The sequence below is a fragment of the Rana temporaria genome, chromosome 5 (assembly GCF_905171775.1).
Source record: "Rana temporaria chromosome 5, aRanTem1.1, whole genome shotgun sequence".
Lineage (NCBI taxonomy): Eukaryota > Metazoa > Chordata > Amphibia > Anura > Ranidae > Rana > Rana temporaria.
This window is the reverse complement of record NC_053493.1, coordinates 100,843,787-100,859,740: the sequence shown is the minus strand read 5'-3', so window position 1 is coordinate 100,859,740 and position 15,954 is coordinate 100,843,787. Positions and strand designations below refer to the sequence as shown.

The window sequence follows — 15,954 nt, the reverse complement described above, 5'->3', positions numbered from 1 at the left end:
AAAGGATCCGGTGACTGTGTTATGTTCCATAATTCTGTCAATGCACTCCATGAAGGATTTTGCCAGAGGTAGGTAAGCTGTGACTGTCTGGCTGACCCAAAAATTGCAGGAATTTGCCTTTCCATCAAAATGGAGGAAAACAAACTGCATTCTGTGTTCAGGGACCCAACAAGCCATGAAAAACTTGAGCAAAGAAGCTGGGAGAAAACACTAATCTATTGCCCAGAGCCACCAATCACAAACAAGGTTTTATTGGAAATTGCACCACTTTTCCCAAATGGCCTTAAAGTATTCTCCTTCGGACATACATTGGCTTAAAAACAGCCTTATTATAAAAAAACAAAACAAAAAGACTACCATTTGTACATAGAGCAAAACAGTGTTCAGTATATAAATAAGCATCTGAAGAATCCCACAGATTTGAAGTCCATATTGACTAAAAGCTTGTCAGATACCTCCAGAAGGAGAATAAGTACTTAAGAGGTTTATTAATACAAAATCTGATTGTACATAACAATATGGTGGGGGCTCCGAAAGTGAGCCCTTAATTCTGTATGGTTTACACATCATATACGTGGCAGCCATCTTTGCACCTTCCGTGATGATGCTCTCTCTACATTAGACACCAAATATCTGCATTGTAAGAGATACTTCCTCCAGTCATACTACTTCATCAGACTCCAAGCCATGTTCTTCATACAATGTGTCCAAAAGGTTTAGCTGCTTTTCCATAGCTGGCAGGTATAGGTTAAGGTCTCTCATCATTCCATCAAAGAAAAACTTGTGCTTTTCATCCCCTTCATGTACAGCCAGAGCAGCCACAAACCCTTCATATGTTGGAGCAGCTCTTAAAGCAAGCTGTTAAAAAGGAAAAACAAAAAGTAGTAAGTAGATTTCAAACCTGTACCTAAAAAGACAAGAGACCAGAAACAACTAGTATAAAGAAGAGTTTAGAAGTACTACAGCTGACTAAATGGAAATATAGGATAAGAAGAGGAATTAGGCCTATCCCAGTGGTTCTCAACCTGGGGGTCGGGACCACCTTGAGGGTCGAATGACAGCTGCCCATTCAGTTCACGGCATGGCTGGGGGGCAGAGACTAGAGGTCAGCTGACTGGTGAGGAATGTGAAGTGGGAGGGGCTGAAGGACACCCTATCTCCTGATTTTGGCATAGGTGTCACTGCTGCGAGACACCACAAAGCCAGAAACACAGTGAAGCCGGAGACACAGTGAAGCCGGAGACACAGTGGGGTAGATTCAGAAAGCAATTGCGTCTGCGTAACCATAGTTACGCAGCGCAATTGCTTAGTTGCGCCGGCGTATCGAGTGCTCCTGATTCAGAGAGCTCGATACGCCAACTGCAGCCTAAAATATGACTGGCATAAGGCTCTTATGCCATCGTATCGTAGGCTGCATTCTTACGCTGGCCGCTAGGTGGCGTTCCCGTAGTGGTCAGCGTATAGTATGCAAATTGCATACTAACGCCGATTCACAACCCTACGCGAGCCCTGCGTACGCATTTTACGTCGTTTGCGTTCGTCGGGTTCTGCGTAAGGCTGCTCCTGCTATTAGCAGGGGCAGCCAATGCTAAGTATACCCGTCATTCCCGCATCGCGAATTTTAAATTTTACGTTGTTTGCGTAAGTGAATTGTGAATGGCGCTGGACGCCATTTACGTTCACTTTGAAGCAAATGACGTCCTTGCGACGTCATTTGCCGCAATGCACGTCGGGAAAGTTTTCCGACGGAGCATGCGCACTACGTTCGGTGCGGGTACACGCCTAATTTAAATGATCCACGCCCCCTACGGGATAATTTAAATTATGCGCCCTTACGCCGGGCATTTTTAAGGAGCGCCCGCGCAAATTACGTAGCTACTGCTTCATGAATGAAGCGTAGCGCACGTAATTTACGGAGGCGCAGCGTTAAAACGGTACACTGCACCTCCGTGAGAGGGCGCAAAAGGTACCTGAATCTACCCCAGTGAAGCCGGAGACACAGTAAAGCCGGAGACACAGTAAAGCCTGAGGCACAGTAAAGCCGGAGGCACAGTAAAGCCGGAGGCACAGTAAAGCCGGAGACACAGTAAAGCCGGAGACACAGTGAAGCCGGAGACACAGTGAAGCCGGAGACAGTAAAGCCGGAGACACAGTGAAGCCGGAGACACAGTGAAGCCGGAGACAGTAAAGCCGGAGACACAGTGAAGCCGGAGACACAGTGAAGCCGGAGACACAGTGAAGCCGGAGACAGTAAAGCCGGAGACACAGTGAAGCCGGAGACACAGTGAAGCCGGAGACACAGTGAAGCCGGAGGCACAGTAAAGCCTGAGGCACAGTAAAGCCGGAGGCACAGTAAAGCCGGAGACACAGTGAAGCCGGAGACACAGTGAAGCCGGAGACACAGTGAAGCCGGAGACACAGTAAAGCCGGAGACACAGTAAAGCCGGAGACACAGTAAAGCCGGAGACACAGTGAAGCCGGAGACACAGTGAAGCCGGAGACACAGTGAAGCCGGAGACACAGTGAAGCCAGAGACACAGTAAAGCCGGAGACACAGTGAAGCCGGAGACAGTAAAGCCGGAGAGAGTAAAGCCGGAGACACAGTGAAGCCAGAGACACAGATGACCTTGATCAAGAGCAACTAAGTTGGCTGATCAGAACTCCCCCCAGCACTCATCCCATTCCCCCTACCAGCACTTCCACTCATCCCATTCCCCCTACCAGCACTTCCACTCATCCCATTCCCCCCACCAAGAAGTAATAGAAGGAATGGAAATAGAGAATACATGGAAGGGAGAGGAAAAGAGTGGGAGGAACAAAGAAAAAGGGAGAGAAAGAACAAGAAAGATGGCTAGAGAGAGGAATGGAAAAAAAAAAAAAGAAATTAGGATAGGGAGAGATGAAAGGGAAAGAAGAGAAGAAACAGCGGTACATCCTAAAATGTACCACAAGGGGTTTTAATATTGTACGAGTGGAAGGGACTCAGGGAGCGTGGGTTAGGGGCACAAATTACTTGTCTTGACTTGGGTGCCAACAACCCACGCTACAATTTTTTTTTTTTTACTGTTAGTGGTCCCCACAACTTGGAAAATTGTATTAAGGGGTCACGGCACTAGAAAGGTTGAGAACCGCTGGCTTATCCTAATATTATGGTAGACATCCTCTGAAGCGGTCACTGTGCATATATGGCATATCTTCAAAGACACCTTTAATGTAAAGATAGCCATTTTATTCTAAAGTGACTCTAGGTGTCTCTGCCCTCAAGAATGAACTAGATACAATTGAAGTGTCAGGACATTGGAAAACAACTTTTTTAGGGTGTATTATAAAAATTACCGGCAAAATTATAAATCGATCGGCTAGTAAAACAGAAAAAACATCTGTATTCCAATCATATATTTAGCTGTTGTTTTGGAGTTCCACTTTAATAATTAGACATACATCATAAAGACCTAAACACATGCTAAAGATCCAAGCTTACCGCAAATACACCTCGTACCACCCAGCCATGATGTTGTCTCAGTGTTTTACCATAAGCATTACCTGAAAGAAAGATGAAATCGGTTTTAATAATCATGCATAGAGACAATCACTGCAGTTACCATCTTGACTAGTACAGGCATACCCTGCTTTTAAGTACACAATGATGTTTATTTACTAAAGCTGGAAAGTGCAAAATCAGGCTCACTTCTGCATAGAAACCATCGAGCTTCTAACCCCACCTTGTTCAATTAACCACTTAAGCCCCGGACCATTTTGTAGCTAAAGGACCGGGCCACTTTTTGCGATTCGGCACTGCGTCGCTTTAACTGACAATTGCGTGGCCGTGCGACGTGGCTCCCAAACAAAATTGGCGTCCTTTTTTCCCCACAAATAGAGCTTTCTTTTGGTGGTATTTGATCAGCCTGCGGTTTTTATTTTTTGTGCTACAAACAAAAATAAAAGCAACAATTTTGAAAAAAAATCAAAATTTTTACTTTTTGTTATAATAAATATCCCCCAAAAAAAAAAATATATATATAAACATTTTTTCCCCCTCAGTTTAGGCCGATACATATTCTTCTACATATTTTCGGTAAAAAAAAAAAAAAAAAAATCCCCAAAAAAACAACTCAAAAAGTGTTAATTGACCGGTTTGCGCAAAAGTTATAGCGTCTACAAAATAGGGGGTAGTTTTATGAAATTTTGATCAATATTTTTTTTTTTTACTAGTAATGGCGGTGATCAGCGTTTTTTATCGTGACTACGACATTATGGCGGACACATCAGACACTTTTGACACATTTTTTGGGACCATTGTCATTTTTACAGCAATCAGTGCTATAAAAATGCACTGATTACTGTGAAAATTACACTGGCAGTGAAGGGGTTAACCACTAGGTGGCGCTGTAGGGGTTAAGTGTGCCCTAGTGAGTGATTCTTACTGTACGGGGGCATGGCACGGCACGTCACTGATCATCGTTCCTGATGACAGGGAACAAACGATCACTGACACTGCTACTAGGAAGAACGGGGAAAGGTTTGTTTACACTTACCTCTCCCCGTTCTTCAGCTCTGTGACCCGATCGCGGGACACCGCGGCGATTGGGTCCGCAGGCGCTGTCACGGAGCTCAGGACCAGGTCGCAAGCGCGCGACCCAAGGCTGGGATCTTAAAGGCGCGTACCTGTACGCCCTTTTGCCCAGCCGTGCCATTCTGCCGATGTACATCGGCGTGCGCTGGTCCTTAAGTGGTTAGGCTTTGGTAATAAAACCTGGAAGCTCATTGGTTTCTATGCAGAAGTGAGCCTGATTTTTCACTTTCCAGCTTTAGTAAATAAACCCCATTGTGTACTTGAAAGTGGGGTATGCCTGTAAATCTACATATAATAATTAATTTAAGTCCACTGCATTCAAAAAAACAAAACCTTTTTATGCGCTAGATGATAATTCTATTAGGTAGATTCAGTTAGAGTTAGGCCGGCTTATCAGTAGATAAGCCGACCTAACTCAGAATCTATGCCGACTTATGTTTAAGTGTATTCTCAAACAGAGATACGCTTAAACATATCTAAAATACGACGGCTTGCGCCATCCTATCTTAGGTTGCAATATTGAGGCTGGCCGCTAGGTGGCGCTTCCATTGCGGTCGGCGTAGAATATGTAAATTGGTAGGATTGCCCGATTCACAAAACGTACACCCGGCCGCCACAGTACATTTACGCCGTTTCCGTAAGGCATTATCAGGCCTAAAGTTATTCCATCTAATAGATGGAATAGTAATGTTAAAGTATGGCCGCCGTTCCTGCTTCGAAATTCGAAATTTTTACGTCGTTTGCGTAAGTCGTCCGTGAATAGCGATTTACGTAGTTTACGTCCACGTCGAAATCAATAGGCCCGTGCGGCGTACTTAGCCGCAATGCACACTGGGAAATGTAGGCGCCCGGCGCATGCGCAGTTTAAAAAAAACGTCAAAAACGTAAGGTCAAGCACCATTAACATAAACACGCCCCCTTAGACACATTTGAATTAGGCGCCCTCACGCCCGCCCGCTTTAGGCTACGCCGCTGTAATTTAGCAGGCGGCGTAGCCTAAACACGCTGCAAGTATACACCACTCTACCTGAATCTACCTATATGTGTTTTTTTTTTTATAGTGTTGTTCTACATACTATTCTGTTCCACGGTTTATTTTTTCTGTTTGTAAATCGGATAAATGTAATAAAAAATTATTGAAAGCTAAAAAATAAAAAAATAAAACCTTTTTACAATTTTTACATTCAGATGCCTACTTGCAATCAATATTCCCTACCTTATAACCATTGACATGAACTCTGCTTATAAAGAATCTCCCATCTTCAGACATACCTAACCTACATTTTTTTTAAAATAAAGAATAAAAAAAAAAAAAAATTACTTACTTAATGCTGTCTGGATATTGCTTTCACCATTCTTCACTTCAGAAAGGAACTGAAATAAAAACTTGAGCCCCCTAGGGAAAATATACAAATAAACGTTATTTTTTGGCTACATAGGTAAAGAAGCATTAAACTGATCATGTACAGTATGCATCACGTATGATACACCGCATAAGCAATCTAGGATCAAGATGATAACTTGCTGTGAGATGATATGCATTGTACAGAATCCTACGTGGGCATACATGCATCCATAGAAAATACAAGGTGCATATGCCAAATAATGACCCATGTTGTGATGGATTACCCCAAGCAATGCCTCTTACCTCTTCAGCCACAGAAGGGCCTCAGTTGCAGAATTTCGCACTTGCGCCAAGTTAGCATTTACTTCATGGAGAACAATCTTTTGTAGTGTTGTTAACTCTTCTTTATTAGTGATGTATTTCTGATTTATTTTCTATAAAATACACAGAACAGGCTGGATTGAAGTTGGACAGGAAGGTATTGCTTTGTATATATTTCATAGCAATAAAATGTTATTTATTTGAATACACATGCTTGTTGGGGGATTCACTAAAAGAGAATAGAAAAGCATAGAAAATTTGGTGCAGCCGTTTTGACAATAAAAACCTAGAATCTGATTGGTTACTATGAACAGCTGAACCAGATTCTGTGTGCTCCAATTTTAGTACATTCCCACCAAAAGCGCTTATATGCCATCAGTTTGATCAGAGAGGAAAAGAATAGAACTGAAAAGGAAAAGAAAAAGAAAAAAGGAAAAGAAAAGAAAAAAGGAAAAGAAAAAGAAAAAAGGAAAAGAAAAAGAAAAAAGGAAAAGAAAAAAAAAAAAGGAAAAGAAAAGAAAAAAAGGAAAAGAAAAGAAAAAAAGAAAAAAAAAAATGGAAAGGAAAAGAAAAAATAGGATTTTTGTACGCACCGTAAAATCCATTTCTCTCAGTTCATAGACGGACACAGCCTTCTTTGACATTAGGGTTATGCTTCTCCTGGTAGGAAGAAGCATAACCCTAATGTCAAAGAAGGCTGTGTCCGTCTATGAACGGAAGAGAAACATTTTTTTTTTTAAAGCATGTCCTCATTTGGTGGGAGTATTAAAGGCAATCAAACATATTACTTATAGTAAAATCATTTATTGAAATTTTTTATAATTTAGCCCGGGTTCACACTGAGCTGTGGGAATGAAGCCATGAGAGTTCAGCTGAACTCACACAAATTCACTCCCACGTGTCAGTCCTGATTTCAGCCGCAATTTCAATTTCAGAGGCATCTGTGCAGGTTTCTGCACATATGTCAATGTAAATCGCACCCCGAAATTGCAAAAAGTAGTACAGAAACTACTTTTTGAAATCCGCGTGGTGTTGCAAATGCAGCGTCGCACCGATTAGAATGGCGCCATTGCTGGCAATTGCCGCGATTTGACATGTCAAACCGCACCAATGTGAACCAGGGCTTAAAATTGTAGTGACAAGAAGAATTTATATTGTAAAATCTTAACATGAACGTGAGTCAACAGGTCATTTGTCAAAGATAGTATAACAAAGTGGTATCCCCCATCTAGAGGCTAACATTCCACCCTGTTGATACATGGATGGATGAATCCAGGGAGGTGGGATACCCCGCTACAGTTTTAACTACTTGCCACCCAGACCAAATTCTGACATTTCTCTCCTACATGTAAAAATCATATTTTTTTTTTCTAGAAAATTACATAAAACCCCCAAACATTATATATGTTTTAAGCAGAGACCCTAGAGAATACAATGGCGGTCGTTGCAACTTTTTATCTTGCACGGTAGTTACGCAGCATTTTTTTTAAACGCTTTTTTTTGGGTTTCATGCTTAAAAAAAAAAAAAAACAGTAAAGTTAACCCAATTTTTTTGCATAATGAGAAAGATGAATTTACTCAGAGTAAATAGATACCCAACACGTCACACTTCAAAATTGCACACGCTCGTGGAATCAGGAATGGTGCCAAACCTCAGTACTCTAAAATACTAGGGCTAGAATTATTGTTCTAGCTCCAACGTTCGCGGCGATACCTCACATGTGTGGTTTTGAACACCGTTTTCATATGTGGGAGTGACTTACATATGCGTTCGCTTCTGCATGCAAGCACACGGGGACAGGGGCACTTTAAATAAATAAAAAAATATTGTTAATTTTACATTTGTTTTTTTTTAGTTTGACACTTGTAAAAAAAAAAAAAAAATTGATCACTTTTATTCCTATTACAAGGAAAGTAAACATCCCTTGTCATAGGAATATGACACGACAGGTCCTGTTTACAGATAGATATGGGATCAATAAGACCCCACATCTCACCTCTGGACTGGGAGGCTTGAAATAAAAAATAAAAAAATAAAAAACGATCTCGGCTTCCCAGCCAAGGCAGTGCCATTTGTTTAAATGCAGAGGCTGGGTGTGACGTCATAACATCGCGCTCAGCCTCTGAACGATCATAGAGACTCCGGAAACCATCCGGTCCGCCTGAAATCTCTATGGGAGACATCCAGGGTGGCGGATCCTGTCTTTGACTCACCGATGGCAGCGGTGAGTTGGTAGAAGCATCGGAGGGCGCGGGGGAGGAACAGCCGCTATAATCGTTCCAATGGTGTATGGAACCGCCGGCTGAAAAAGACAAAGGGCTAGATTCAGGTAGGGCGACGTAAAATTGTGCGGGCGTAGCGTATGTTATTTACGCTACGCCGCCACAATTTAGAGAGGCAAGTGCAGTATTCACAAAGCACTTGCTCTGTAAGTTGCGGCGGCGTAGCGTAAATCTGCCAGCGTAAGCGCGCCGAATTCAAATTGTCAAGAGGTGGGCGTGTTTTATGTAAATAAAACATGAACCCATGTAAATGACGTTTCTCACGAATGGCACATGCGCCATCCGTGAACGTATCCCAGTGCGCATGCTCTGGGAAATAGTCAATGCTTTCGACGTGAACGTAATTTACGCAAAGCCCTATTCGCGAACGACTTACGTAAACGTCGTAAACGACGCAAAATTCGACGCTGGCCCGACATCCGTACTTAACATTGGCTATGTCTCATATAGCAGGAGTAACGTTACGCCGGAAAAAGCCTTACGCAAACGATGTAAAAAAATCCGCCGGGCGCACGTACGTTTCTGAATCGGCGCATCCAACTAATTTGCATATTCTATGCTGAAATCTACGGAAGCGCCACCTAGCGGCCAGCGTAAATATGCACCCTAAGATATGACGGTGTAGGAGACTTACGCCGCTCGTATCTTAGCCTAATTTAAGCGTATCGCGTTTCCAGAATAGGCTTAAATTTACGACGGCGTAGATTCAGAGTTACGACGGCGTATCTACTGATACGCCGGCGTAACTCTCTATGAATCTAGCCCAATATCGGAATGATGCCTGTAGCTGCAGGAATCGTTCAGATATCACCGCTCAAAGTCAAGGACGTCATATGACGGCCGGCGGGAAGTAGTTAAATGATATAATAAAATAATTTATTGAAAAATTGTAAGTAATATGTTTGCCTTAACAATCCCACCAAATGAGGACATGCTTTAAAAATTATACATTGGGATGATGGCAATTACACCCACAAACCTTTGAGTCTATCTATTAAGAAAATAAAGAAAGGAAAGAAAAAAAAAAAAAGTAATAAAAAAAAAGAAAAAGTACAAGACAGTGACAGAGATGAAAAAAAAGAGAGCGAGATAAGACAAGAGAAGGCAAGGCTGGCCATGCATGATTCAATTTTCTTTTGTTCAGCCACATAAATGAGGTGGATGGAGGAACCTCCATGACGGTAAACTGTATCAGTGGCTGATCAGAAGATGTTCCAGCAATAATTGGAGGCCACACACTGGCCCTTGCTGAACCAGATTTCAATCATTGGCCTGATAATACGAGAGAGAGAGAGAGAGAGAGAGAGACAGAGGAAAAAAAGAGATATGACAAGGGATCAAAGGAGACCGATTGCTACACAGTACTGTGACCCCATTGGCACAGGTGACAAGGTGTACACGTCTTCCTGTATGTAAGGGTTCAGAGTGATGAATAACTAACCAATATTTATAGAGATGTAGTAAGAATGTGCAGGAAACATATCACAGTCCATTCATTCACCCTACCTTTATGTTCCCAACAAAATCCATTTTTACTGGTGCAAACACTGTTGGCCCAAGCTTATCTGTAGAAAGACAAACAAGCCGTTAAGCACTCTGCCGAGGTAATAATAACAGCCTTTCTCTAACAGGTAACACTAAAGTCATTCAGCATTGTACAGCTTCACATAAGTTTTATGTAACGTCTGCTTATTGCCCGTTGTATGCCTGCCAACTTCACAACATATTTCGCTCTAGCTGTGGGGTAAAGGTCTGTCCTGACTGTTTACATGGGAGAAATAACAAAAGGCCAGTAAAAGGCATATTTATGAATGAGTGTCCAAGTTCAAACTAACTTCCACAAAACGTTTGGTGATATGTGTGCTTTTACAAGACTTCCACCCACTGGAAAATGTGTTCTTGGAAGAAATCAACCAAGGTAAATACATGTTCTTACATCTTGAAAGAAAGAAGGCCACAAAAACTGTGCCACTCCAAGTGACAACCTGGGGTTGATTTACTAATGGCAATTAGACATGTGCATTTTGCAACTTGCAGAGTGCAGTTGCACCTTGCAAAGTGCTCAGCTTATTTGCCTTTAGTAAATCAACCCTTGTGTGTTCTCCTAGTAAACAACCACTAAAGGGTGCTGGCGTCCAGGGGGCCCGTCTGGCGCAGTAATACTGGCATTGGAGCCACATACAATCCATCTGTCCAGGAGTAAAGTATGAAAACTGGCTTCAGCTAGTGTCCTCCCACGTCTTGCCCTCTGACGCATTTCACCCTCTTACATGCTTGAACGTAGAGTCTAGGATGAAGGTGGTTGTAAAAGCATAAGGTTTTTTTTACCTTCATGCAGTCTATGCATGAAGGTAAAAAACCTGTGTGAAAAAGCCCCCCCAGCTGCTCCCCCTAATACCTACCTGAGCTCCCTCTTGATCCAGCGATGTCCACGAGAGCCTTGCCTCTCCGGGGACTCGCACTCCCGATTGGATTTTGGCAGAAGATTTGCGGTCAATCACAGCCAGTGAGCAGAGGAGCAGGGCCAAGCTGCGGCTTCCTGTGTGAATGGACACATAGAGCCGTGGGATTGGGAGCGCGCCTGCTTGGATGCCCCCAGCGAGCTGCTTACTGTGGGGACACCCGGCAGGAGGGAGGGGCCAGGATTGATGGCATGGGACCAGAGAAGAGGAGGATCCAGGCTGCTCTGTGCAAAATCGTTACACAGAGCACGCAAGTACAACATGTTTGTTTTTTAAAACAAGGCTTTAAAGAAGTTGTAAAGGTAATTTTTTTTTTTAAATACCAAACATGTTATACTTACCTTGACTGTACAGCTCATTTTGCACAGAGTGGCCCCAAACCTGGTCTTTTGGGGTCCCTCGGCGGCTGTCTCAGCTCCTCCCCGCAAGAACTAACCCCCTTCATGCAAGCTCTTTCCCATGGTGGTTAGCTCTTGCGGGCTCGCTCCCGTGATACAGCCGGCGGCCATAGCCGCAGACTGTATCACTCGGCCCGCCGCATCATTGGATGTGATTGACAGCAGCGCAAGCCAAATGCTGCGCTGCTTTCAATCAACCAAAGAATGAGCCGAGAAGCCCGGCCGAGAAGCCAGGGCGCTCACGGTGCGGGACTTTCGAGGGGTCAGGTAAATAAACAGGGGGGGCCGCTAACCCTCTGATGTTTTTTCACCTTAATGCATGGAATGCATTAAGGTGAAAAAACGTGTGCCTTTACAGCCCCTTTAATATCACTTTAAGCCTGTGGGAGGGTGAAATGCATGCAAGTGCATTTAAACCTGTGACTCTTAGTAGAACACAATGTGAGCCACAATTATACTGGGTCAAGACCAGTGATGGCGACCCTTGGCACCCCAGATGTTTTGGAACTACATTTCCCATGATGCTCATGCACTCTGCAGTGTAGTGGAGAATCACAGGAAATGTAGTTCCAAAACATCTGGGCTGCCAAGCTTCTCAATCACTGGTCTAGACATATGACTTAAACAACAAACTTCAGGAATGTTGAAAATTCCGCCTTAGGGTGGATCACCCTTTTAAAAAACAAAAACAAAAAACCCTATAGACGGAATCCATAAGCAATATGGAGGATGAATACATACCTAGAACAGGGACTATTGCGTAACAGGAATTCAGGAAGTATTCTGTTGGAATGCCATCTTCACCTTCATAGACAAGATCACTGAATCTTAAAAGCATAACAAAGACTGTAATTATTTTACCGCAATATGACAAATATGAAATACAGAAATGTCTTGGAGAATAAAGAAAATCACCAATAAAAAGTTGCATAACTTAAAGGGGTGGTTCACCCTAAAAACTACTTTTTCTTATTACACTGCCCCCCCACATTACAATACGATTAAGGCTCTTATTATTTTTTTCATGCTGTACATACCTTTGTACAGCATATTCACCCGTGGCATCCGGGTTGCGAGTCCCGCGGGAGTGGGCATTCCTAATATGTGTGTGATTGACGTTTTGCCCAAAAACGAGCTCCCCCCGTTGCGTAAGCCGCGTCACGATTGGCGAAAGGAGCCGAACGGCGATGCGCATGCGCAGTATAGCGCCGACTCGCCGTTCGGCTCCTTTCGCTAACCGTGACGCGGCTTACGCGATGGGCGGGAGCTCGTTTTTGGGCAAAACGTCAATCACACACATGTTAGGAACGCCCACTCCCGCGGGACTCGCAACCCGGATGCCACGGGTGAATATGCTGTACAAAGGTATGTACAGCATGAAAAAAATAATAAGAGCCTTAATCGTATTGTAATGTGGGGGGGCAGTGTAATAAGAAAAAGTAGTTTTTAGGGTGAACCACCCCTTTAAGGCCCTCTGTGACAGGGATATTAGACTGTGAGCCTCTTTGGGGACACAGGCTGAATGAAATTAATTGTTTTCTTTGTGAAGGACTGCATGGCATGATTGATGCAATATAAATAAGGAAAATAACAATGGTATGATACATGAATGAAAACATCATCAGCCCAAAATGTGGCTGGAATTATTTGAGCAAGGACCAACCAAATTGTGAACAGTGTGTGGACTTCCCTGCTTGACAAATGTGGACTGTTTTTTCAACTTCTGCCAAAGAGACATGTTGGAAATTATTTATCGATTAGCGGCTGTAGCCGCTGATTGGTGTATTCTGTCCCAGTGGGTTGGTGTGAGGATTTGGTCATCTGCCTCATTTGTGGCAATTGAATAATCAGGTTTTTTTTTTTTGTTCAAAAAAAAAACAGGAGGCTGACGCTGCGCTAGCATAAAATATTGAATAAATAATGACAGTGAGTATTGTGAACTGTGAGCTGCTGGCACTAAAAAGTTGTGTACAAAAACTCAATACAAAGGCAAGCTGAACAAATAAAAAAAAAAAAACAACAGTGTATGGCCAGCCTAAAACGTGTCACAATAACGGCTGGATAATATGACAAATTATTTTGCAGGTAAAACAATAAACATAAGTATCTGAACGGTTTACTAAGGCAGGCTACAGATGGTGCAAATTTATTTTCTACAACCATGGGTTGCAGGAGTAAATTTTGCACAATTCCCCCATCAACACAGGGGAATCCCTCCTTCGTTCCATTGTCTGAAGACAGTGATTACCGCTAGTGGCTATAGCAGCCGCTTGGTATAATGGCAAGAAAATCCAGAAGGGTGGTCGTACCCAAGTTAATCGTTCGATCAAATTGGTACATTAATGATTCGAAATGTGTATGGCCAGCCTTATGCCTTGTACACACGATCGGAATTTCCGATGAAAAAAGTCAGACGGAATTTTTTCATTGGATATTCCGACCGTGTGGGCTCCATCGGACTTTTTTCCGTCAGAGTTTAGAAATAGAACATGTTTAATTTTTTTCTGATGGAAAAAAATCTTATCGGAGATTCCCATTGTCTGTGTGGAACTCTGACAGAGAAAAAACACGCATGCTCAGAATCAAGTCGATGCATGCTCGGAAGCATTGAACTTAATTTTTCTCGGCTCGTGGTAGTGTTTTACGTCACCGCGTTTTGGACGGTCGGAATTTGGTGTGTATGCAAGACAGCTTGAACGGAATTCCGACGAAAAATTCCATCGGATTTAACCCCATCGGAAATTTCCGATCGTGTGTACAGGGCATTAGAGGTTTATCTTGTGCCTAACATTAGAATAAAAGCTGTGTTTGTTTTTCAAAAATGTCTATCTGTCCTCGGCTGAGTAATACAAATTAAAAAGGTAATACCTGTGAGTCATCGTGCTGAAAAATGTTTCCGGCAGCTCCACCTCTGTACCTCCTCCACCTTCATCTGACGTCCCTCCTCCTTCATCCTGCTGCAATGTACTGCCTACTGCAGGTAGACTGGCATGTGTGTCCGTCTCATCCTGTAGATCGCAGACACCCGAGCTCTCTGAGGAAACATTATCCAGTGAACTTTCAGCTGAAAAAATGGATTGCACACCATGCCCTTTACCATTAAATGGTCAATAGAAGATAAACAAATACCGTAAACACAATAAAAGGTGTAATGAAGTTTCTGTGATCTTCATAGATTAGGATCAGTTAGCAGATACAGTGGATATAGAAAAGAACCACCCTCCTTTAAAATAATCACATTTTGTTTCTGAATTTACTCAATCTATTAATAGGAAACAGATGGATGAACAAATTAAGTGATTGCAAAAGATATATATATTTTTTTTATTTAAAATAAAAGGGTTATACTTACCTGGTAGTAGACAGAGCGGTCCTTTACCTTCTCTTCTGGAGTCCCCCACCGGCAATGTCCGCTCCTTCTTCCTCCAGGTTCCCCCTCAGCAAGCCATGTGCTAAAGAAGGCACCTGTGTGGGCATGCTCCCAAGCCAGGCTGTGTGGGTCCATAGACCCACACAGCACTGGTAAGCCATGCCCTGCTCCTTCCTTATGGGGTTTGACTGACAGAAGAGACATCATTTTTTTTTTCAAGTTAAGCAAAAGACCTTATGCCACGTACACACGATCATTTTTCAGCATGAAAAAAAAAATGATCGTCTGTCGGCTAAAACGACGTTAAAAACCAGCGCATGTTCAGAAGCAAGTTATGAGACGGGAGCGCTCGTTCTGGTAAAACTACCGTTCGTAATGGAGTAAGCACATTCATCACGCTGTAACAGACAGAAAAGCGCAAATCGTCTTTTACTAACACGGAATCAGCTAAAGCAGCCCCAAGGGTGGCGTCTTCCGCATGGAACTTCCCCTTTAGAGTGCCGTAGTACGTGTTGTACATCACAGCGCTTTGCTAGAGCATTTTTTTAAAACGATGGTGTGTGGGCAACGTCGTTTTAATGATGAAGTTGGAAAAAACGTAGTTTTTTCAACATGCCGAAAAACATCGTTTTTACAACCCGAAAAATTACATTGTTTAAAACGTCGTTAAAAAATGCAGCATGTTCGAAAAAAAATGTTATCGTTTTCGTTTTTCAGAACCCGAAAAATGATGTGAAGCCCACACACGATCATTTTAAATGACTTTTTTTTTTAAAACAACATTTTTTTCATGCCGAAAAATGATCGTGTGTACGCGGCATAAGGGAAGCAGAAATTTCCCAGCACTCTTGTGAGAAGCTCTTAGGCCCCGTACACACGAGGAGACATGTCCGATGAAAACGGTCCGCGGACCGTTTTCATCGGACATGTCTCCTGGGAGCTTTTGGTCTGATGTGTGTACACACCATCACACCAAAATCCCCGCGGACAGAGAACGCGGTGACGTAGAAGACACCGACGTTCTCAAACACGGAAGTGCAATGCTTCCACGCATGCGTCAAATCAATTAGACTCATGCGCGGGATTTCGGGACGCTGGTTACACGTCATAACCAGCGGACATGTCCGATTAGGTGTACTAACCATCGGACATTTCCGACGGACATGTTTCCAGCGGACAAGTTTCTTAGCTTCCCGCTAGGC

At 43.0% G+C, this 15,954-nt stretch overlaps 1 protein-coding gene across 2 annotated transcripts in view; it reads right to left on the bottom strand.

Annotated features, from left to right (window-relative positions):
- Positions 1-229: 229 nt before the first annotated feature.
- The window catches only part of PLEKHA8 (pleckstrin homology domain containing A8), a 73,666-nt gene continuing 57,941 nt past the window's right edge, over positions 230-15,954 (bottom strand). For both annotated transcript variants that reach the window (XM_040352938.1, XM_040352937.1), the window contains 7 exons: positions 14,251-14,446; positions 12,124-12,209; positions 10,029-10,087; positions 6,222-6,352; positions 5,899-5,969; positions 3,482-3,543; positions 230-858 (listed from right to left, as the gene is read on the bottom strand). In XM_040352938.1, coding sequence (XP_040208872.1) covers positions 661-858; positions 3,482-3,543; positions 5,899-5,969; positions 6,222-6,352; positions 10,029-10,087; positions 12,124-12,209; positions 14,251-14,446 — 803 coding nt within the window. In that variant the 3' untranslated portion in view covers positions 230-660. The remainder of the gene's footprint in view (positions 859-3,481; positions 3,544-5,898; positions 5,970-6,221; positions 6,353-10,028; positions 10,088-12,123; positions 12,210-14,250; positions 14,447-15,954) is intronic.